We start from the raw sequence: 23199 nt of genomic DNA, 5'->3' as shown, positions 1-23199 counted from the left end.
AGCTAAAGTAAGTTGAGTGGCTAATCCATGAATTGTTGCTCTATCTCTTTTGTAGGCTTATTGCGAGTATTCTCTCACTTCCAGAGACCTCCTTATGTCTTTATATCATTTTCCTTCTCCCTCTAGGTCCACATGTGCTACTACTAATCCTTCATAGCATAAAATTTTACTCCTCATTAGGATAACTGGCTAAGTCAACTTTTGATCACTCTTTTCCTATAGCGATACTAGCGTGGCTTGGGAATCGGCCATCTGATTTTAAGCTCGAGGCATGTGCTTCTTGGTACTTTGTTAACAAGGCTATAAATTTATCTCTTTCTTCTTGGGTTAAATCTTCAGCTAACTTAATGTCTTTAGGATTATTTGGTGTACCCAAATTAATAGAGATCGATTTTGATGCATTAACAAAAATATATTCTAAATGATTATGAATGCCATGCATATGCCCATTAGAATAAACATCAAACAAGTAAGCAGAAGGACTGGGAATGTTATTGATCTTGGCCTCGAAATCTTTATCAAGTACATCAGAATTGGAAACATCAATATCACTACTGTGAGCATTACAAAAGATAGACTCAAACATAAGGGTGTAGCTTTAGGTGTTTGGCTTTTCATGCAGTCCTTAGATCAATGGTGGTGATTTTTTGCTTTAGCTCTTTCACATGTGGTAACCCCTAATCATATGTCAAGGTAATTGCCCCCTCTTTCAAGAACTTAGGAGGCTTTAGCTCTTCTTCCTCTTCTGTTAGCTCATAGCCTAAACCATGACTCGTGATCTGCCCCATCATCTCAAGAAAAGTCACCAGACCATCTATACTTTCTTCTAAGCCTGTGCTAAGAAAAAACTCCATCACTTTCTTCATAGTAGCCACTTTTAGATCCATCTAGTTTTTATAGATCTCGACAACTTGAAAATCAGACACTAGTGGAACTAAACCATCTAGTTGTAATGCAACTACCTCCTCATCAAAATTGGTCCAAACATCTAAAGGACCCTCATCATAGCTAGAATTATCACAAATGTCAACAACCATTATAGACTGAGGTTCATTGAGCTTTTGGATGGGTTGGATAGGTTCACTGGGCTTTTTAATGGGTTGGATAAGTTCATTGGGCTTTTGGATGGGTTGGATAAGTTCATTGGGCTTTTGGATGGGTTGGATAAAGTTAATAATTCTGTTAGGGTTTTTTGGGGTGATGGAGATCATGTAGAGACCTGGTGTAGGTGGAAATTTTGGCTAGGCATGGGGCTTTTGAGTTGATTTTAGGTCAATCATCCTTTTGGCATCAATTAGGTCTTAGATATCATGCTTAAGTTGAAAGCATCAGTCGGTGTCATGACTGTGGGCTTCATAGAACCGGCAACATTGGTTGATATCATAGCTAGGTGGGAGTGGATTTAGTAGTGGTCTGGGTACTAAGAGCTATAGGAGGTCTTGAGCTTTGAGACGCTCCAAAACTTCGGATAAGGGTTGTCTGAATTGGAAAAATCTCCTTAGGGTGTGAGACACAATTTGAACCTCAATAACTTTAATGCCACTTAATTGGCCTACCTTGGGGCCTCTTTCTAAAGTTGACCACAATTGTCTCTTCTAGCTCAAACATCTTGGCATTCAATATTTCATTAAGCACGGCCATAGTTTCTTCCATCTTAAGTAGTGCAGGTGAAATCCTTACATAGTCTCTTCCCTTCCATAACCTAAGTGACCTGATTGGAAGTCTCTTTGGTGTGTTTTGAGGCTATGTTTGCTCAAAAAAATAGGATTTAAGGGTTAACCTAAGCATGCTATGTACATGAATGCAATGCATTAATGGACCATTTTCTTCTTCTTCTTTTTTTTTTTTTTGCCTTTACTTTTATAAAACCAAAACCAAACCATACCAATAGAACCAAAACTGAACCAAAACCAGACCATATAAACTGAACTAAAATTGGACCAAAGACTGAATCAAAACCGAAAACAAAATCCTCTAGAACTAAATCTTCGCCCCCTTATACCTTCAACTCTCATGTGCAAGGTACGAAAAAATTCTATCCTAGGCTATGGTACACTGGACACACCAACAGGGGGTGGTCCAGGACAATCCTTCCCTCACAAATAAAGGATTTATATCCTTAAAATTTAACCATAAGTAAGCATCCTCTTGCTTAACATGGGTTTTGAAATGAACTTGGGCCTATACACACATTGGGTTTATGCATAGGCCTAGGTTCATCTCAACTACCACTAGAACTTATGGTTTAAATAGTAAGGTTATAAATCCAGCACAACAAAAATCTACGGGGTACCTAGGGTTGAAATCTATGGCTCATGGGCTTCATTGGGTAGGAAAAGGGTCACCCATGCGAGAGCTTGTCCATTAAGCACAACGGCCGGAGCTGTGGCTCTTTATATACTCGAAGGTACGGGCATGGGGTGCTAGCATTCACCAATTCGTCATAGCTCGAGTAGAACTATGGTCTCCTTGGCTAATACTAACGAGGCTAAAAGGGTAAGGGTGATCCGTGTGATAGTGTAGTGCAATGCAAAAAGTTTAACAAAGGAATAATATTAGACTAATAGAAACATGTTGGAGTAACTATCCATTTAATACCCAGTGGAGTCGCCAAACTGTAGGGCAAGAGGGGGCGAGGCGTAATATCATCCATTGGAATTATATAGAATGCACCAGGTAATGCCCAGGAAAGATGGTAGAGTCACAATGGTCTCACTTAAATACCACCTCCTTAGACAGCATTTCCTAGACATGCACTTCATACAATCCTAATAGAATCAAACCACTCGTAAGTACCGTTTTCCCATAACACTACCACGGTACTAAGGATTTATGCCACGAAGGCATAGATAGACAGGAGTCGCCACCCGGGTAATAACCGGGACATATTCAGTGTTTCTTCCGAGGGTCATGGATGGCAACTTACTCCTTGCAGAGTTTCCACAACCGTCATTACCATAGCCCAATGTCTAGGTTCGGGATAGTGGGTACGTAAGGGGAAGGTGTTAGGCACCCCTTACGCCTGGTCTAACCTCGTTGATTCGAGTGCCAGTCCTCTACTAATGTTTCCAGAAGTCTTGTTTATTATTCCTTTATTAAACTTTATCCTAAAAAATGCAATTCTAATCCTACACACGCAAGTAATTCACAAAAGGGTTGTTGTTTACACACAATTTTCATGCACAAGTAATTCATATCTATGGGGTTGCTAATTATTTAAATGATATTTACCAGATGACTAAAATTAATTTATTATTGAGAATTTAATTTATAAACAAATTCAATTTCAAATAACCCTATGTTTCTATTTAATCTAATTAATTAATTTTCACCAAGTTACCCTAAGGATAATTGAACTAAGTTAATTATGTACATGTGTAATTTATTCTAATATCATATAAGGCCCAAACAATCACAACCTAATAAAGATTTCTAACATGCAAATTTATTTTACAATTACCAAATATTAAATTAAATTTATTTACATGCCAATGTTAGTTTAATTTACAAACAAGATTAATTTTAATTTACAAAGTATTTATTTAAATTAATTACATGCAAAAGTCAGTTAAATTAAAAACAAAGTTAATTTTAATTTACCAAATAAAAGTTCTATTATTACTACAATTTCATGCCAATGGTTATTCGATAAGTTTAGAGTTACTTACCTGTTGGTAAATGCAGTTGTCATTGGGGCAAGCTACCCTTAAAAAAGGGTCTTCTCTTCTAGTATGGCAATGATATCCCTGGCTTACTCCCGTTTAGCTCCATATAAGCTCTGCGCAAATACCCTCTTTGGTACTTACCTTAGGGCTACTTACCAATTTTGTTTGTAATAAAAAATAAAGAAAATAAAGAAAAATAATAAAAGTACGAGAGACAGAAACTAAACATGTGCAGAGTTGTGTATCCCCCTCAAATTAAACATGATTACATGATCTATATGAACATATACAATAAATTGAAGACAAAGAGCATAGAATTAAAATATTACGTGGCATAGATCTTGAAAAGAAAACAATAAAAACTGACCTTCCAGAAATCTTGTATGAAAATCTTCTTGAAAAAAAAAATAAGGAAGAACTCAAAGAGTCTTAAATATCTCTAAATTTCTTATAGCTCTGAATTTTCTCTTCCTCTTTCCTCCCATCATCCTCTTCTTCTCTTCTCTAGTAGGGTATTTATAGGGTTTTGGGAGAGAGGTGTGATAGGGTTTGGAGTCTTAGGATGATAAAGTTTAGATGACTTAAACAACTACAATTGCGTAGTCGAATAAGACTGGGATATGGGTGAGGTGTTTCAACCAATAGGAAGACAGAAAAAAATGGAAGGCACCAATAGGGAATGAGGAAGAGGTGTGGTAGGATTTGGAGTCTTAGGGTGATAAAGTTTAGATGACTTAAACAACTGCGATTGCAGAATTCGAATAAGACTGGGATATGGGTGAGGTGTTTCAACCAATAGGAAGACAGGAAAAAATGGAAGGCACCAATAGGGAGTGAGGAAGAGAGTGGGGTCAAGGAGGAGAGAGATATTTTGTTATTTTAATTTTTAGAAAATAATTAAATGGGTCCCATTTAAAATTTCTAACTAGGCTTTCTTAGGCCCATAGAGCCCAATTAAACTTAATTAGATCCATTTAAGAACTACCCATATTAAATTTAAACAAAATAAAATTTTATTTAAATTTAATTAAATTAATTTCCCCAAAATTTTATTATTATTTTTATTTTTTTCAAGATCATGCCACGGAATTAATAATTCAGTTCCATGCCTCCAATTACATCTTACAGTCATATAATTTTTCATCATCGGATTTCCCACGGCCTCAATGCACATACTCATCACAAAATAAGGGTCTACAATGTTTTAAAAAATATATCCAAGTAAACCGAGAATAATCATCAATAAATATCACAAAATAACGAAAACCATTTATTGAAGAAATAGGATAAGGACCTCAAATATCAGAATGAATTAAACCAAAAGGAGTGTCTGAAGTAGTATTATTATGAGAAAAAGCTAATGCAGGTTGTTTTGCAAGCTGACAATTTAAACAATTAAATGACTCAAACTTAGTAGATCCTAATAATCCACGAGAAACTAAAGGTTGAATTTTACTGGTAGAAGCATGACCAAGACGAAGATGCTATTGGTGAATGGAGAAATTAGGGATTGTAGCTGTAGACACAAATCTCTGAGGAAGATGTAAAGATGCTAGCTCAAATAATCAACCCACTCTGCAACCCTCACCAAGAATCTATCCCGTTTGTGGATCCTGTACTTGGACACCATGGGGAAAAAAAATAACATTTAGTCCTTTTTCACACAACTGATCAACAGAAATAAGATTGAGTGTCAAATTAGGGATATAATAGGTGTCAGGGAGATGAAGATTTGAGGTAGACACATAACCAGTATGTGTGATGTTCATTTTAGTACCATTTGCAGTATGGATTGGTGGTAAGGAAGACACAGATTTTGTAGAAGACAATAATTTAAGATTAGTGGTCATATGATTAAAACATGCAGAGTCAAAAAGCTAATAAGAATTACCCGGAGTGGCAGACATGGCAACAAGAGAATTAGAAGAGATAACCTGTTTGAATAGTGCCTCAAGATCACTCATGGTGATGGCAGTAGAACCCATAGTAGTAGCAACAGCAGTGATAGAGGAAGATCCAGGCTTTGAGACATTCTTGAATTTAGAATGCCCTCATTTTGGTCTTGGAGGGCGTGTGGTACAATGTTCAAGAATATGACCATAACCATGACAATATTTGCATTCTATAGTAGGACAATATGAAAAAGCATGACCAATTTGATTACAGTTCTTACAGAGTTGATTGCCAGATTTCTGATGTGAGAATCGAGTAGTTGCAAGAGCAGTTTCAAATTGAGGAGTTTTATCCAAACTGAGACGAGTCTCTTAAAAAATAATCTCTTGAATAGCAGTATCCAATTATAGGAGTAGATTTCGATGTAGCAGGGACGCTCGAACAGCCTCATATTCTGATCGAAGAGCCATTAGAACTTGAATGAGATGAAGATGATCTTCACTGATTTTGGCCTGAGATATTTGATTCCAAATGGGTTGGACCTAGGCAAGAAGATTCACAGATTGACCTGCTTCTTGTTTCAGATTATGAAGAGTAGTTCACAACTGATAATAGTAGGCAAGTCCAGTGGTCTGATATCGATTAGCAAAAAAATCCCAGATTTCTTTTGCAGAGTCATAATTAGCAAATTGGATGTGGATGGACGAGACAGAGGTATTGCAAAACCAGGTGATAATCTGATGAATTTTACTATCCCAATCCTTAAGACGGTCAACAAATTTTGCATCAGTTTCATCGTTCTCTCTTGTCGGCGTAGTGATATCTCCAGTAACAATACGCCAAAGCTTGCGACCTATCAAAAAACTTTTCATTCCTTGAATCCAAAAATTATAATTAGAACCAGTCAGAACTGTTGCAATAGGTTTTGAAATATCAGATTTCTCCATTGATAACAAGATGAGGAGAAAAAAAAAATGGTATAATAAAAGAAATGAAAGAATGAACCAAAACAGATTGTAGAGAGAGAAGAGAGACCCCAGAAACTAGAAATAAAAGCTTTACGGCTCTGATACCATGTTAGAAGAAAGAATACAAGTAATGAAGAAAATGATTGTGTATTTGTCTGTGTCTTATTTACAGAGATATTACATCCATTTATACATTAGAATATAAGCTAATTTAGACAAGAATAATAATTGCTGTAATTATGCTACACAAATCTCCAATAATAATGTTAATTGTTGTAATTATGCTACACAAATCTCCTATAATCATGCTAATTAATGTAATTATGCTAACACTATCAAATCCTATTTGGTTCAATTCTATGCTAAAATTCATTTAATTTGCAAATAAATTTCATGATAAAATTCACTTACAAATGAATTTTTTTGTTTGGTATATTTTATATTAAATATGAAATTCATTTCAAATAAAATGAATTTTGTGTTTGAAATAAATAAAATAAAATAAAATGATATATAATAAGAAGATAATTTTATCATTGAAATATATATGATTTTAAGTTTAAAATTCATTTATAAATTTTATCAATTTTAATAAAATTTAGTTTAGTTATAATAAATTTTATGAAATTGATTATTAAAAATTTCAAATAAATTTTCATTTAAATCAAACACTAAAATTTTAAATTTACAAATGAATTCTATAAAATTTTATGAAATTCATTTGTATCTAATACAATCTCAATTTTGATAGAATGTGATTTAGTTATAATAAATTTCAAAAAATTGATTGTTAAGAATTTATAATGAATGTTCATTTAAACTAAATACAAAAATTTTATATTTTCAAATAAATTTTATAAAATTCATTTATGCCTAACACTATTTTAATATAAAAAAATACTTATTATTATTATTATTATTATTATTATTATTATTATTATTATTAAAAAAAGAGGGAGCACTTTCACTGTTAAAACAGTGAAAATGCATATATCAGTCCATCTTTCAATTCTAACAAGCCTCATAGATGATTCCTTCCATTTGCAACTTTTTTTTTTTTTTTATCTTATGCTTTTGTAATTACTTATTTATAGCAATTAAGGATGAAATTCATTTAATAGCAAAAAAATAATTATATTATTAATTTTATAATAAATTTGATTAATTATAAATAAAAATTTTTAATACAAAATAAATCACAAATAAATTGATAAAAAAATTTACTTTTTAAAAAAATATATTTGAAATTTAATAAAATTTTAATGAAATAAATATTTAATAATTTTTTTAAGTAAAGTATGCTCATTTTAACGACCGAAAGATTTACATTTATTGTATTTACTGAAAAAAAAAATTAAAAAAAAATATTTCTATAAATAGAACCAAAGATTAATTAAGTATTGACCAACATAAGCTCCAAATATACTTAACCCTAAATTCAGTAAAATTGTCATTGTTATTTAATTATTCTCTTTTCTTTTAAGCCTTTGCATATTAATTTAAGATTTTTTTTAACTTTCTTATTTTCATTATTAATTACAAATATTGATATACATATCATTTTGTTTGAATATAAAAAATAATTTACTAATAAACTTTAACTCCCATAGTATTGAAATCATTTATAGAACTATAATGTATTAATTAATATAATAATTTATGAATTTTCTATATCAACTACGAAAGTTATTTTTATTTTATTTTAATAATATAATTTAATTTTATTTTTATTTTATTTTTTTAAAGTCACTTTTAAATTTTGTTAATATTAAAATTTTTAAACAATTATGTTAAATACAAATTAAGTTTTATTAAAATTTTAAATATTGATAGCATTATCCTGGCCATTGAAAAATAAGGAATATAAATGCAAATTGGCATTCCCATGGGAAATTCTACTTTTATTACTTTATTTTTTTGTATAAATGTATTTTTTTAATCTAAGGGGAAATTATTAACTAATTAAATTTATAATTAAAATGAAATTTCAAACTCAATTAGGATTTACGAATAAAATTAATTTTATTTTTAAAATGAAATCTCAAATATTTTATATTTTTAAATAATTATTATTTTTTTATTATGTCATATTAATTAATGGTGTATAGAATTGTCAAATTTTAATTTTAAATTTTTGATATTTAGATATAAAGATAAATTTAAAATGAAATTTTAAACAAAAAAAACGCCTTATCTAATAAAACTAATTTCACTTTTAAAATCAAATTTCAAGCATTTTATATTTTTAAATAAAACTTTTTTTTTATTATGCCAAATGTTATTTTGCAAGTTCAGTGAAGGCCAAACTGGTGATAGGGAAGGAGTTAGTTTGAATGGAGTGGCATTGTTCCAAAGTAATCACTTTAAATATCTAGGCTCAGTCCTTCAAGTAGATGGGGGATGTAAGGAGGATGTTAGTCATAGGATTAAAGCCGGATGGTTGAAGTGGAGACGTGCCACGGGAATTTTATGTGATCGTAAGATTCCCAATAAATTAAAAGGAAAATTTTACTGTACAGCCATACGACCGGCTATGTTATATGGTAGTAAGTTTTGGGCACTGAAAAAGTCGTATGCATCTAAGTTAAGAGTTGTAGAGATGAGAATGTTAAGGTAGATGAGTGGCCATACTATACTAGATAAAGTCCGTAATGAAAGTATTAGAGAAAAGGTAGGAGTGGTGCCAATTGAAGATAAGTTGAGAGAAGGGAGATTAAGGTAGTTTGGTCATGTGAAGCGTAGACATACGGAGGCTCCAGTTAGACAAGTAGAGCACATTAGGTTAGAGGATAGAAAGAAAAAAAGGGGTAGACCTAAATTGACTTGGAGGAGAGTAGTACAATATGACTTAGAAGTATTACACATTTCTGAAGATTTAACCCAAAATCGTTCAGAGTGAAAAAAGCGAATCCATATAGCCGACCTCAAATTTTTGGGATAAAGGCTTAGTTGAGTTGAGTTGTATGACAAATGTTATTTAATGGTGAACAGAATTATCAAAATTTGATTTTGTATTTTTAGCTTTATATATGTATATATATATACACACTTTAGAGTTGAAAAAGATAGTTAAAATAAAATTCAAATATTTTACATTTTTAAATAAAATTATTATTTCTTAATTATAGCACTTATAGTTAGAATCATTATTATGAATCAATACATCAACTTTGTTTGAATGAATTCAAGACAATGTAAAAGACACTATTGAAATAAAAATAAAATTAAATATGTCTCACTATAATTTAGAATACATATTTCACTATAATGTAATGGTTTCTTATAAAGAAAAACAACTTGCAACATTTGATTATGAAAAAAGAAAAGAAAAAGAGAAGAAATAATCACTTGTACGTCACCGTTTAAATCAAGAAGTCATTTACAGATGCAGTAAAATTACACAGCATTAAGCAGCAAGCAGTTCACAAAGTGCAACATCAAAACATAAATGGAAGAAACTGTATATTGAGAAGATAATTAATGGGAACTAAATTAATAATAAAGTTTTGCTAACTGGTGATTGCCGAACAAATAAATGATAAATTCAATAATTATATATATATATATATATATATATATATATATATATATATATATATATATATATATATATATATATATATATAAAATAAAGCTGGTTTTATTTGATATTTTAAATTTAAATATTTTATAAATAAATAAATAAAAATAAATATTTTTGAATAATTATATAAATGATTTGTCTAATTTTTTTTAATAATTTTTTATTTGTTAAATATTAATTATTTTATATAACTAATAATTAAAAGAAGATTAGAGGCAGGTTAAAATAAAAATTTAAATTTTTTATATTATTTAAATTTCAAATATTTTAAGTTTTGTAAACTCTATACTCTAATAAAACAAATTCTAAATATTTTATATTTTTTGAACCATTTTGAGTCTTTCACTTTTATATGATTTAAATAATTATATATTTTGAGATAAAATTATTATCTAATATTAATAATTAAATTTATAATTAAAAAATTTAAATTAAAGTGAAAATTTAAACAAAATTGTTATTCTTTAACTATGCCAAGTGACATTTAAAGATAAACCCAAGTGTCATGTATATATATATATGAAAATTTTTAAATAAGCCCTGAAATTTTCATTGAAGATGAAATAAAATCAAATTTTTTTAAAACATTTAAAATAATGATTTTTTAAAATTTTTATTAATAAAACATTAATTTTTATATTTTTAATATTAAAAATATTTATTGTTTTCGATTAAAAAAAAATTAATAACAAACTCAACCTACCAAATAACGAAACCCAGATCAACAGCCCAGATCCCTCACGCACAGAATCATGTCCAAGACCACGTCCAAAACCACCCCTCCTCCTTCCCCTCACGCCCAGAAAGATCATCTTCAAAACCTACAATTTCAGCCAACGCTCTTTTTCTTCTTCTTCGACGCTCCTTCAATCTCTTCGATGTTCAAGTCACATCGGTCCACTATTCAATCCCGCCAATGCCATCTATCTCGTTGACGCCTTGATCTCGACACTACCCAACAACTCTTTGTTACTTGCAGAAGAAATTCAGTCCGTTTGCAAGTGAGTGGACCTCAGGTTCATCAGGTTTTGGGGTAATTTGCTCTTTGGGTTAACTGCTACGTGTGTTGATTCTCTGCATGTGTTTCTTTCTGCTAATGGTACGTGTGTTAATTGTTGCAATTATCAAAACCCACCACCATCGCCAACAACGCCAGCAGCAACAGGAGCAGAACCAACATCTCCTATTAACAGCAACAAGAGTCCACAACCCAGCTGCGAGCAGAGCCAACATCTCTTGCTGCTTTTGAGTCCATTTGCTTTAGTCTTTAATTGAAAATTTTTGAGAATTGGTGTTAAATTTCTTGATTAGTTTAGTTCCCTTCTGGAATATTGATGATACTTGGGATCGTATTGTTTGGGTTTGAATTTTTAGGTTAAATAGGTTGTCTTCTTAGTGTCCCTAGTGTTCTTCAAATTTATTTTTATTTTTTTAATATTTATTTTGATAAAAAATAGTAAATAACTTTTAATATTTTGAAAATTACAGAAAATAATATTTTATGATTAAAAAATATTTTATTATGTTAAGATTAATTTGAACTTAAAAAATGCAAAGTTCTGAATTTATTAAGCACAAAAATTAAATTAAACTTATTTGGACCTCAATAAAAAATTGAGTAGCTTATCTAGATAATGCAACTCCACTTGGAACGAAAACAGTAAATTCAATTCACTGTCATTTGAAGTTGCAGATATTAAGATGCCAAACATAACAATCAATACAAACTCCAGTATAAAAATTTACATCGTCATTACTTAGTCGCCTGTTTTCACAAAATGTTGCCTTTATAAAGCCTCGAATAGCAACCATCAAGTCAATCAAATAATAAATAAATAAAATATACATAGAGCACTAATCGAGGGAGAAAAAAAAAAGATTATTAATCAGAAAAGCAGGTATAAATAATGTAAATGCTATTCATGAAAATCACTCACTTGTAACTGCCAAGTATATTGATGCACTAGTATCATGAAGCAACTGCAATATTTGTACAACAATAGGTTATCAATATTCTGAGTCCAGGAAATTTGATACACTGAAAAGTTTATTCCTTTTTTTTTTTTAGAAAAAAAAAATTCTGGAAGAAATCAAATCCCTACCCATCTCAATTTAGGAATACACATCTGCAGCACTGACTTAAATATGAGAGAAAAAATACATGAGAATTTTGAATGCATGCTTAAGAAAAGATGCATGAGAATTTTGAATGCATCCTGAAGTTAGTTGGTTAGATACTGGGTAAATCATCATCAATTTCAATACTTTTGGATAGAAGGGTTAACAAACATCTTCAAGTACAACAAATTATATCCTTGAGTTTTTAAGAGAATTGAATTCCTCAGCAAAACCACAACCTAAAGATAGCATCCTTTTTATATCCTTCCATGTTCTGCTTCTCATAAAAGAAGTGTTTCAATTTTTTGACTTTAAGTTCACACTCAGAACTTCACAACCCTAGATACATACTCTAGCACCATGAGCTAAGGCTCATTGCTTCTAATAAAAGGAGATCATATGATGCAATAAACTACTGATCATCACCACCATAATAATAAAAATAGGATCACACACAATCTCAGCATCTTGGAGAGACGTACATGCAGCTATCTTTGGAAACTTGATGTCCTCATTTAAGACTTTATGTAACATTTCAATTTTTGAACAAATAATTGTTGCATATAGCTAAACTGGCAATATTTAATAGGAAAAGCCTAAGCAAACAGAGTGCAACTATTTAATCCCCATTTCTTATCAATAAGAATGTGTTTGATAGAAAGTTAAAAAATCAGGAGTTAAATGTTACCTTTGTAAGTTCTAATCTTTAGGGGGCGTTTGGTACGATATTAAAAAGGAGCAATTATTACCCTTCTAATTTTTAACCGCTCATTAATGTTGTTTAGATACTTAAAGGGACTATGTTAACTTTTTACCTCATTAATATTTATAACCTTTTCAGGGAGTTAATTAGGTTAATAATTACTCTCCGCTAACCTCGTACCAAGGCTAACATTTAACCCCTGAAGTATAAGCATTAATGAAATGAAAAGTTAACTAATCTCTTTAAGTATCCAAACAACATTAATGAGGAGTTAAAAGTTAAGCAATAATTATTTGTTGTTAGCCTTGTACCAAACGCCACCCCAAGGGTAAAAAAAGAGATTAAATTATATTATATCATTTTATCGTATTCCATCATATTATTACTACTATTATTATTATTATTATTAAACATTTGTTTTTACTCATTAATTTACAAAGCAAAACTACCAGAAACCTATGCGAGCTAGGCTCAACTAGTGACCATAATCAAGTGGGTGATTACATAACAAAATTGTTCAGTTTACAAAGACATACTACAAAATATACCTAAGCAAGCTAAATCAACGAGTTGTGGCAAAATTGATTAATTAGACAATACTTCAAGGCTAGAGAAGGGGGGAAAAACTTTTTAACCCTAATGACAGGAAACTACAAATTATGATGCATTTTACAACCATCTTAGTCTTTTGATTACATTGATTTGGGTAATTATATTAATTAGTGTTACAATCATATGATATGCCTTATTAGCCTTTGCTCGACATTGTCGTTATGATTTTAGTATGTGCACTAAAGAGATTATATGAGACTCATATAAGCTAAGCATGGGCAAATTAGGGATCCACTCCACCTCCTAAAGCATACATAATTTAAAAATGGAAATTCTACAGAGACCTAGAGTTCAAGCCCTAGAAGATTGCATTTTAGGGCTTCAAACTCAGAACAGTTCGGTTGGAGTGCTAGACTCTGTCAAGCATGAGGTTCATATAAGTTTGGCTTTCAGCTAAAGCTGCTTTTACGAGACTGTCAGCCCTAGGGTTGTAACATTGAGCACAAGCCTTCAGATACAGCACCTTCCAGCCAACAAAACAAGTTTCAGCAACAAACACTAAATAACATAAAGCACTCTTTAGGCTTCCAAGAGATTCTCATGATTTTTTTCAGTTCTTCAAATACGTTTTTCCAGGGTAAAGAATAACATCTCATCCACCAACCTTATGCTTCATGGCATAGAATGTCCAGTGATATACCTCGTTTTTGTATCATAGACACAACTGATATAAAATAATATGACACATAAAAGATATGATACATGAATCTCATGCAGTATTTACACATGATACCATGGCAAAAAAAGAGGTTGACAAAAAATAACATCAAAACCATATATCATATCAAAAATAAAAAAAATAAAATAAAAAAATAAAAAGAAGAAGAAGCTTATGTAAACTTGCAATCCATAAGAAGATTGCAGATACTTACAAGCCTTGCAAAGGGATGACTACAATGCCCTAAGAAAAGGGAGACATCAATACATTAGTATTTCCAACAGAATGCTGTCCACTTCAGCGTAAGCCATTAAGAGAGAGCAACAGCAATCAAGTTAGAAATTGAATTACTTACACATACTTTCACTTTAAAGTTGAAGCAGCATATCTCAGTAGCATTTGCCTCCAAAATAGTAGTCCATATATCAGACATATAGAAAATCATTAGCCTATAGGCGCAGATCAGACTATCAACTACAGCATAGAAAAACTGATATCAACCACACAAAAGACATGAATGTACATCATACACATACACATTTGAGTAGAGTGAACAGGTGTCAATTGTGGTAATGGAACCAATTCAATAAGAGTACTTGCGCTAGGACATTTCCTTTGCAAAGCACAACCACAATGCACAACACATAAAAAACATACCACAATGTACACAAAATCCAAGGAACCATTCTGAAGGAAACATACCCAAACACTTAAAAAGCAGCATGAGAAACTATTCTCAAGCACATAGAAAGCATTAACTCGTAAAATTCCATTTAAGAGCAAATATTTTGCAAAATAACATGATACTTTTGGGTGTTTCAACAAGCTCCCAGTAAAGAAACCAAGGTACCTTCTCCTGGGTGCCTTTTAAGCATTTAAGCACTGGAGGGTTGCCTCAAAGCAAGGGGTGATATCCTGAATGAAAAATTGAATTAGATCCCTCAGTACAGATGGAAACTCCAAAATAAAATAGATTGCAAAATATAAAAAGGAGAGATGGCATTGCAAGTCCAAAATAGTTATATCTAATTAAAAAAAAAAATGCAAGAACTGCAGAACCACAAAAATAAAAATAACAGAAAAACAAGATCCACCTTGCCAGCTTCAGCAAATGGTCACAAAAACAAATATGATTGTACTTGACCATAGAAATCCCAAATATTTCTTCCTTATTGATTTCCCATAATTCAATTGCAGGAACCATGTACAAGATACAAATAAAATTATGGCAGGGGAAATAATAACCACCATGATAAATTTTGAAAATGCCCATGACTAAGAATGGTTACAAGAGGAGGAAAACGCCTTTGGCAAGTTGTCTTACAATAGAAACAGTACATTCCCCTGAAAGAACCGCCAGTTAAGAGTACTCCTGACCAAACATCACCACTTCTGACTTCAAAGACGGCTACAACTGTCCAAAGCTCATAGGCCAGCAAATAGAAGATAAAGACACAATGCCCAATGATTAGATAACTGAATATGAAGTCATAATATATTAATATCTAGCGCAACAGCAATTCTGGTGTCAGAAAATCAGCAACATGGTTCACTTGCCAGTGATGAATGGATGAAGTTGTGCTTGATGAACTGTCATCCTCTTCTCAGGATCCAATACAAAAATTTTATCCAGAAGATCTCTAAAATTGGCCAACATCTTCAGATCGTCTCCAGGAGAACTCGTAACAATTGATCCAATATCTTTTGGCTTTATATTTAGAATCATCCTCTTTACAGTCTGTGAAAACAGAACTCAATCTCAATCAACACGAAAGAAAACCATGATAAAGGATTCAAATGTTGAGAAAAGTAGATCAATGGATGATGAAAGATCCATGCACAAAGCCTACCCTTTTAGTAACAGGATCCTCCTCTGTAGCATGAAAATGCAAATCCTGATCAAAATGCTGGTCAACAAATGCACCCTGCAAAAAGAAGTAAAAATAAAACAACATCAGTGCAAGAAAGAATGTGATATTCAAGAATGTAGACACAGACCAGTCACACCAATCTTAACAGTCTTGCAATGAGTGAGAAGGCAAGAAGAGGGAGGGAAAAATACATTATAAAAGACTGGAGGGCAACAAATCACCCAAACCACACATCCAATGATCCAGATATCAGGGAGCCTAGAGCCAAGAAATTAACTCAAACACCATGGAAGACAGTTTGGAGATTTCAGTAACTGCTATGGACAATTATTACAGGGGAGAGAGAGAGAGAGAGAGAGAGAGAGAGAGAGATCCCACCTTCTTAAGCATCTTCTTTGGAAAAGAGCCTTTCAGTTCCATGTGAAGTCGCAACATGTCATTATTTGTAGGACCAGGAAAAAGAACTTTACCAGTATAAAGCTCATACAAGCAGCATCCAACAGACCACATATCCATTGGATGATCATAAGGCAAGCCAAGAACTGAAACAGAAGTACTCCAAAAGTAAGATATAATTGCAATTCATCCAACTACAAGAAAGTATATCCCATATAACAGCACAAGGCTAAAACTTACTGACTTCCGGAGCACGATAAAAGCGGCTCACAAGGTATGGTGTAATTTCATTTTTACCAGAAAACATGGCATTACCAAAATCACAAAGCTTCAACACATTTTTTGCCTCATTTACCTGAAAAAAAAAAAAGGGGGGGACAGTGAGTTGAGAATTCATAAATTAACTGAAGGAGAATCGCAAACGTGGAAAACTATAGACATACCAGCATGTTATCAGGCTTTATATCACAATGAAGAACACCACAGTTCTTAAGATGCTTCAGTGCAATAAAAAGCTGCTTTGCATACGCCCTCACAGCAGTTAGTTTAAGGCCGATATTGCGACCAAACTTTTTTAAAACCTCACGAAGGTTCATATGAAGAGATTCAAAAACTAAACAAAGATGATTTCTGTACTTGAAACTCGAAAGGAATCGAACACAATGGCGCTTGTTCTCTTGATCTAGATCTGCTAGTTTATTTAATATCTTAACCTCTGACTGACCAGCTCTTTGCCTACATCATAAAAGTATAGAACAAGGTTGGTCAACTGTAGAAAAGGGAAAACATGGAAAATAATAATAATTATTATTATTAAAGCAAGATTTCTCACATTGTTTCATTATTACGAATGATTTTTATAGCCACTTCTTCAGGTTCACCAACACCAGCCTTTAAATCCTTCGCACGAATTACTGTGGAAAAGACACCTTTTCCATGAGCAGCCACAATTTCATACCGACCATCAAGTATTTCACCAAATCGGTAGCCTGTGTAGAAAAACAACAATCAAATCAGTAATAAGTAAAATAAACACTTGAAAACATCAGCAATAGATTAATTCAAAGAACAACCTACTGCACAAACTGCTTCGAAGATCTATAAATGATTTTCTTTTGGACAAATTACAGGGGGGAAAATCCATAGTAACTGGTACTATCAATTAAACTATGATGCGAAAGGAAGCCTAATTTCCCAATACAGAACTTCAGGTTAAAAAATTCTCAGTCTTAACTTCAGCACTTCTTTTCTTTTGAAGAATTAGTGACCTAATAGACAGCATCTCTTCTCCTACGATATCCATACAAAAACTAAATGCAATTAGCATCAAAGAACCAAATTCAGAAACATAAGCAACTTCTCTTTCTAGTTTACTTCAGAAAACCACCACTGCCAGGCAGTAATTCAAAACAAAACAAATAAACAAATAACTAAATAAATGGATAGGAACAGAATAAAAAAAATCTAAAAAGCATATTCAGGTACAAATAGATTAAAAGAAATACGACATTCTACAAATTTCTAGATGTAGGAATTGCATATTTTTTGGCTTTAGGCCCTAATACCAAATAGAATTAAAGTATTTTAGCCACTTTATGAGGAACAAAATGGAACAAAGAAAGGTAAATTAAAAAAGAAGCCTCCGTATATTCACATACATACCATAATACCCATCAGAGTCATCCCAGTTGTCATGAAGACCATTCCGCATAATTGGTAAACCATCTCCTTTGCCCTGTATAAGAATGTACGCACAACACTTTAGCATATTTACCTATGAATCTTTAAAAAGGGGGAGGGGCAGCTATTGAATTTACTGTTATATCCCAAGCTGAAACAGATACAAAAGTAACTGAACAAGTGTAAGAGATGGTTGGCAGATTAATAAGATGCATTTAGTTATTATATTAATCTTACCAATTTATGAACTCCAGTTGGTGTCTCGCCAAATATGTCATCACAATATTTTTCATCTGACCTCTCGCTCTGCCCAAATTGATAAAATAAGAATCACATTCAAAATACATCTGAGCCTAATTTCAGTATGGTTTTCATAATAAAAAGTATATGTTCTGCTCAGCCCATATTACTCATCCATAATCTTTAGAAGTGGTTTTGAGATAACAAGACACCTTAGGAGTACCCTCTCCAAGACCCACAGCACCAGAAGTCCTCTCAGATGCCCGTGTTCCATTTTGTGGAGGCGACTTGCCTACAGAAAATGATGGCTCGGCAACATAGATATCACCATCAATCCTAGTATCAAGAGTTTCTGGAACAAAATTAGAAGCTGGCAAAGATTGGACACGAAGTTGTGCAGGTTCAACATCTGCTCCACACAGAAGGTAAGAAAACATAAGCAGAAAGCACACAAGTGAAAACAAAATAGAGGAAAACATTAAAAGCAGTTAGCATAGTAATCCTGGTTTTTGCCTAGTGCTGCTCATCTCAATAATAAGTCAGTAATATGCCATGCTTTTTATTGCATGATTTCCATCTCATATAGCAGAATTACAACAATACTCAAGTAACAGAGACTACCAATGACTTTTTCTTTTTGTCAGTACTAATTCTAACATTTTAAAGTATACGCTAGGTCCAAATAAAAAATGTGAAAACAAATATTCAGCTTTTAAGTTGCAAAATTACAGGATCTGTTACAACTTTTGCATGCCATGGAACATAAATTCTGAAAAATCACACTTCTTAATCAAGCATTTCTCATAAAAAGCCAAATTACAAAGTGAAGCTTCAACTAAGAAGCCTCCTTGGCAGAAGGCCAGACCTACATCACAAATCGCAACCATGCATAATGGATCCTGATTTCCAATATAAAGCATTAACAAAAAAGATAAAATAGAACAGATCCCACAATAACATGCAATAAAGCTTTAAACACACCTTTTTCAGCATCCTCTGATTGAGCCTCATTTTTCTGCTGTGATTGCTGATTCCTATATTTTTCAAGAATAGCTTGCCTGCGTTTTCTACTCTCCTCCTTTACACTATCAAGATCTTCCTCCTGTTCAGCTAGTTTTAAATTAATCCTTTCTTCAAAATCATCCTGTTCTTCTTCATCTCTAAAGCAATTAAAAATAAATAAATAAACAATGAAGTCATAGCAAAAGGCACACCACAAAAAAGAATTATTCCAAAATAAAAAATGAAGTAAAATAAACAAACATCCACCAATGAAGAATACCTTCTGAGTTTGTATCGGTCACCTTCTAAAGAATCACCATGAGAATTATAGCCCTTTGTCGAATCACTCTTAATGTCACTGGCTTTGTCCCTATTTCTATTGCTACGCCTTTCCCTCTCCCTTTCACTCTCCCAATCTTGGCCCCTAACTCTGTCCCTCTCCCTATACGTATCGCTATCCTTCTTCCTCTCTCTTTCCTGATCTCTGTGTCTCTCACTAGACCTAGTAACATCTTTATCTTTGCTTTTATCTCTTTCTTTCTGCCTTTTCTTGCCCAGATCCTCCTCCATATCCCTCCTCCTATCCCTCTCCACCTCCCTTTCCAAGCTCCTCTCTCGTTGCCTCTCTCTTCTCCGATCCCTGTCCATCTCTCTGTCCTTGCTCCTCTCCCTTTCAATCTCTCTTCTCATATCCCAGTCCCTGCTCCTCTCCCTTTCCTCCTCTCTTCTCACATCCCTGTCCCAGCTCCTCTCCCTTTCCTTCTCTCTTCTTATATCACTGTCCCTGCTCCTCTCCCTTTCCTTATCTCTACTCACATACTTGTCCCTACTCCTGTCCTGTTCCATCTCTCTTCTCAGATCCCTGTCTCTCCTCCTCTCTCCATCTTTCTCTCTTCTCTGATCCCTGTCCGTGCTTCTCTCTCGTACCTGATCCCTTCTCCATTCCCAGTTGTCCTTCTCCCTGGTCACCTCTCTGCCACATGCATCCCTGCTTCTATGCCTGTCCCCACCTCCTAGACTTCTGCTGTAACTGGTACTGTGCTCCCTTTCTAAATCTTTACTAACATGCTTCAGGTCCCTATCACGTCTAGACATTCTTTCATCATCAGAAAAAATTTCAGCCCTTCCATTGTGTTGCCCTCTCTTCAAAAGAACCTCCTCTTGTACTATGCTGTGGAAACGAGATCTCTCCCTAGCAAAATCATGTGACAATGATCTTCTCCTAGGAATTTCCTCATCATAGTACCTATCATGAGATGCTGAGCCTGTCATAGTCTTGTTTTTATCCCTCCCACTTTCAGAAGATGATGAATTCCCCCAATCACCTAATTTGCTTTCAGCACCCTCAGGTGTATCAGCATCACGGTAATTCTTTTGCTTGTGACTTCCTTTAGAAGAACCAGACTCTGCATGCCGTTTCTTGCCTGCTGTGTGATATTCATGACCCATATCTCCATTGGTATGAACCGCAAGCTTATCTCTATAAACTAATTCATCTTGAACCTCAGCTCTAGGATCTTTGGGCAAATTAACCTTACTGTCAAACTTGTTAGCATTGTAAGAATTAGTTAAAGCATTGCCACTATTGTCAGCATGTACTCCCTGTAATACAATGGAAGAAAATTAAGGGACATGAATTTGCAAAGGCATGATATACACAACTTAATAAGTAAATTAATAAATGAAAATTAATTAACATGCAGAAATGAAATAGAAAAAACTTGTAACTAGCTCTTACAAATCAACAATAAGCCACCAGTTCTCCATTGAAACGCCTAGGAGGAACTTCATTCTTTTTGCAATTCACTCATGTTCGTGTGTAGTGCAAGCAGGTTCTTACATATGTGTATGGAACATACTCTAACAAGCTCTCACCAAACAAAAAAATCATCATACAATCCATAAAAATTACAACACTACCATGAGCATCCGTTTGGCCACTGAGAAAACTAAGTTCTTAAGATAGAAGTAAGAAAAGTTCTCATTTAAAAACTGAAAAATTTTTATAATTCTTGGCTGCCAGCCAAAAGAACGGCTTTCTGAGCCAAAGCGAGCTTTTTGCAATCGTTCAAATCGTATCTATAAAATTCATCATTCCAAATTTCTTTCCCCAATTTTCTCAGGGACCAAACAGAAAGCCGAAAACAATCTAAAAACAATTGAGGCAAACAATTGAAATACATAAGGACTAATACAACATACCAGATTTTGGGAATCAATTTTTTCCTCGCATAATTCGATGGCCCTTACAGTAACACCACCAGAACCCTCTTCCTCCAAAATCTCGCCTTCCTCCACGTCATCATCAAGCCTATTATCATTAGCAGCAACAGGATTCATCGGAGGAGAAGAAGTAGTTTCATCGCCAGTATGTTTACTTTCCTCACCGTGCTTCTTGCTTCGGTGGGAGCGGTGATGGTGATGGTGTCGGTGTTTGTGTCGCTTCGAGGACTTCTCCGCTTCATCGTCTGGGGGCAATCGGCGCTGCTTGCGGCTGGAGGGATAGGTGTCGCTGGCCATTGGTTGTTACGGCGAATCGAGGGTTAGGGTTTTGTTTCAGAGCTTTTTCCTTCCGTCCAGCAGTTGGAAGAAATAGCAGCTATTTGGTTGGGATTATCAAATTAGGCAAATTGTTGGGTGTGTTCGATTTCACTTTTTTAAATTTAAGATTTTTTTTTTTTTTTAAGTTTTTCTTTTTTCATAAAATATACTTACATATGGGTTAGTTGACAAAAATGCACGCGCAATGAACACACCATTTTTTCATAAATAAAGTTCATCCTGTAATTTACTATAAAATTTTTTATATATTACGTACATTCTCGTTAAATTTTAGAGAATTTGAAGTGAATTTAAAAATTAATTTAATATTTTTCGTTAAAATGTAAATATATTGTTTATAAACACACTCTTAAGAATTACAGTGAATCAAATATTTTTTAGATATTTAATTTGATCAAATTTTATTGAATGAATTTGAATAACATTTAATTAAACTTAAGAAGTTTATGATGTATTATAATTACTCATTAATTAATTATATTTATATAAATAATTAATTAAATATAATATATATTTTTTAAAAAATGATTATAAATTTTTATGTATTATATTTTAAATAATTAAAATTAAAATATTTTATATAATTATTAAACTTTTAAAATATAAATTATTAATAAATAAATATTTTTTAATTTATTTTAATATAAAATTTTAATTAAAATATAACAAGATAAATAAATTTATTTATTGTTTGATTATCATAATTAAATTTAATTATCATAATTAAATTTAGATCGATTTAAAGTAATATATTATAAATTTTAACTAAATTTTGTAATATTTAAATTTTGATAATACTAATTAAATTTAGATTTTAATAAAAAAGTTATATCTCAAAGCTCTCTCATCTCTTTTTTTCCCCTCTTTATCTCTTCTAATTTTTTCTTCCTCTCTCTCTTTTCTCTATCCTACTTTTCTCTCTTTCTTCCTTGGCTTTTATACTTTTTATAACATATCACACTTAGGCAACAAATATTATTTATGGTGTTAAATAAACCTTATATATATATATATATATATTTATTAATTATAAAAAAATTTTTGACATAAGAGAATATTATAATTTTATAATTTATTATTAAAATAATTTAAAAGTGATGATAAATAAATTTTAATCATAAAACCATATTAAACATAAACTATATAAAATTAAATTGAATTATATATCTTAAATCATGTTATATTAAATAATAAAATTCCTTTTCTAAATAAATTTTAATTGAAATCATTTCAAATAAATTCAATAAC

The 23199-nt window shown here is 32.3% G+C and overlaps 1 protein-coding gene across 21 annotated transcripts; it reads right to left on the bottom strand.

The window, feature by feature from the left end:
• Positions 1-11755: 11755 nt before the first annotated feature.
• Positions 11756-22043, bottom strand: LOC110667441 (uncharacterized). 21 transcript variants are annotated; one of them, XM_058132284.1, is made up of 18 exons: positions 21592-22043; positions 19670-20991; positions 19369-19547; positions 18600-18796; positions 18385-18453; positions 18130-18202; positions 17300-17456; positions 16911-17202; positions 16708-16822; positions 16450-16613; positions 16051-16125; positions 15758-15938; positions 15525-15614; positions 15051-15115; positions 14556-14603; positions 14415-14443; positions 12047-12089; positions 11756-11905 (listed from the first exon to the last, which is right to left on the bottom strand). In XM_058132284.1, coding segments are annotated over exons 1-14 (3234 nt in total). In that variant the 5' UTR covers positions 21910-22043; the 3' UTR covers positions 11756-11905; positions 12047-12089; positions 14415-14443; positions 14556-14603; positions 15051-15113. The 21 variants fall into 21 exon arrangements, with proteins under 21 accessions (XP_057988267.1, XP_057988266.1, XP_057988276.1 ...); XM_058132283.1 differs by having other exon boundaries at positions 11756-11894; XM_058132293.1 differs by having other exon boundaries at positions 14415-14433.
• Positions 22044-23199: the final 1156 nt, after the last annotated feature.

The sequence above is a fragment of the Hevea brasiliensis genome, chromosome 13 (genome assembly GCF_030052815.1).
Source record: "Hevea brasiliensis isolate MT/VB/25A 57/8 chromosome 13, ASM3005281v1, whole genome shotgun sequence".
Classification (NCBI taxonomy): domain Eukaryota; kingdom Viridiplantae; phylum Streptophyta; class Magnoliopsida; order Malpighiales; family Euphorbiaceae; genus Hevea; species Hevea brasiliensis.
The sequence above is the reverse complement of the archived record's forward strand: the minus strand, read 5'-3'. Positions and strand labels throughout refer to the sequence as shown.

Bases quoted from the DNA above. Each gene is read 5' to 3' on its own strand.
- LOC110667441 (XM_058132278.1), bottom strand. From the start codon at position 21,909: ATGGCCAGCGACACCTATCCCTCCAGCCGCAAGCAGCGCCGATTGCCC. The intron at 20,992-21,591 runs GTATGTTGTATT...ATTGTATTACAG, and splicing joins AAATTGATTCCCAAAATCTG to GGAGTACATGCTGACAATAG. The intron at 18,797-19,368 runs GTGTGTTTAAAG...TGTGTGGAGCAG, and splicing joins ATCAGAGGATGCTGAAAAAG to ATGTTGAACCTGCACAACTT.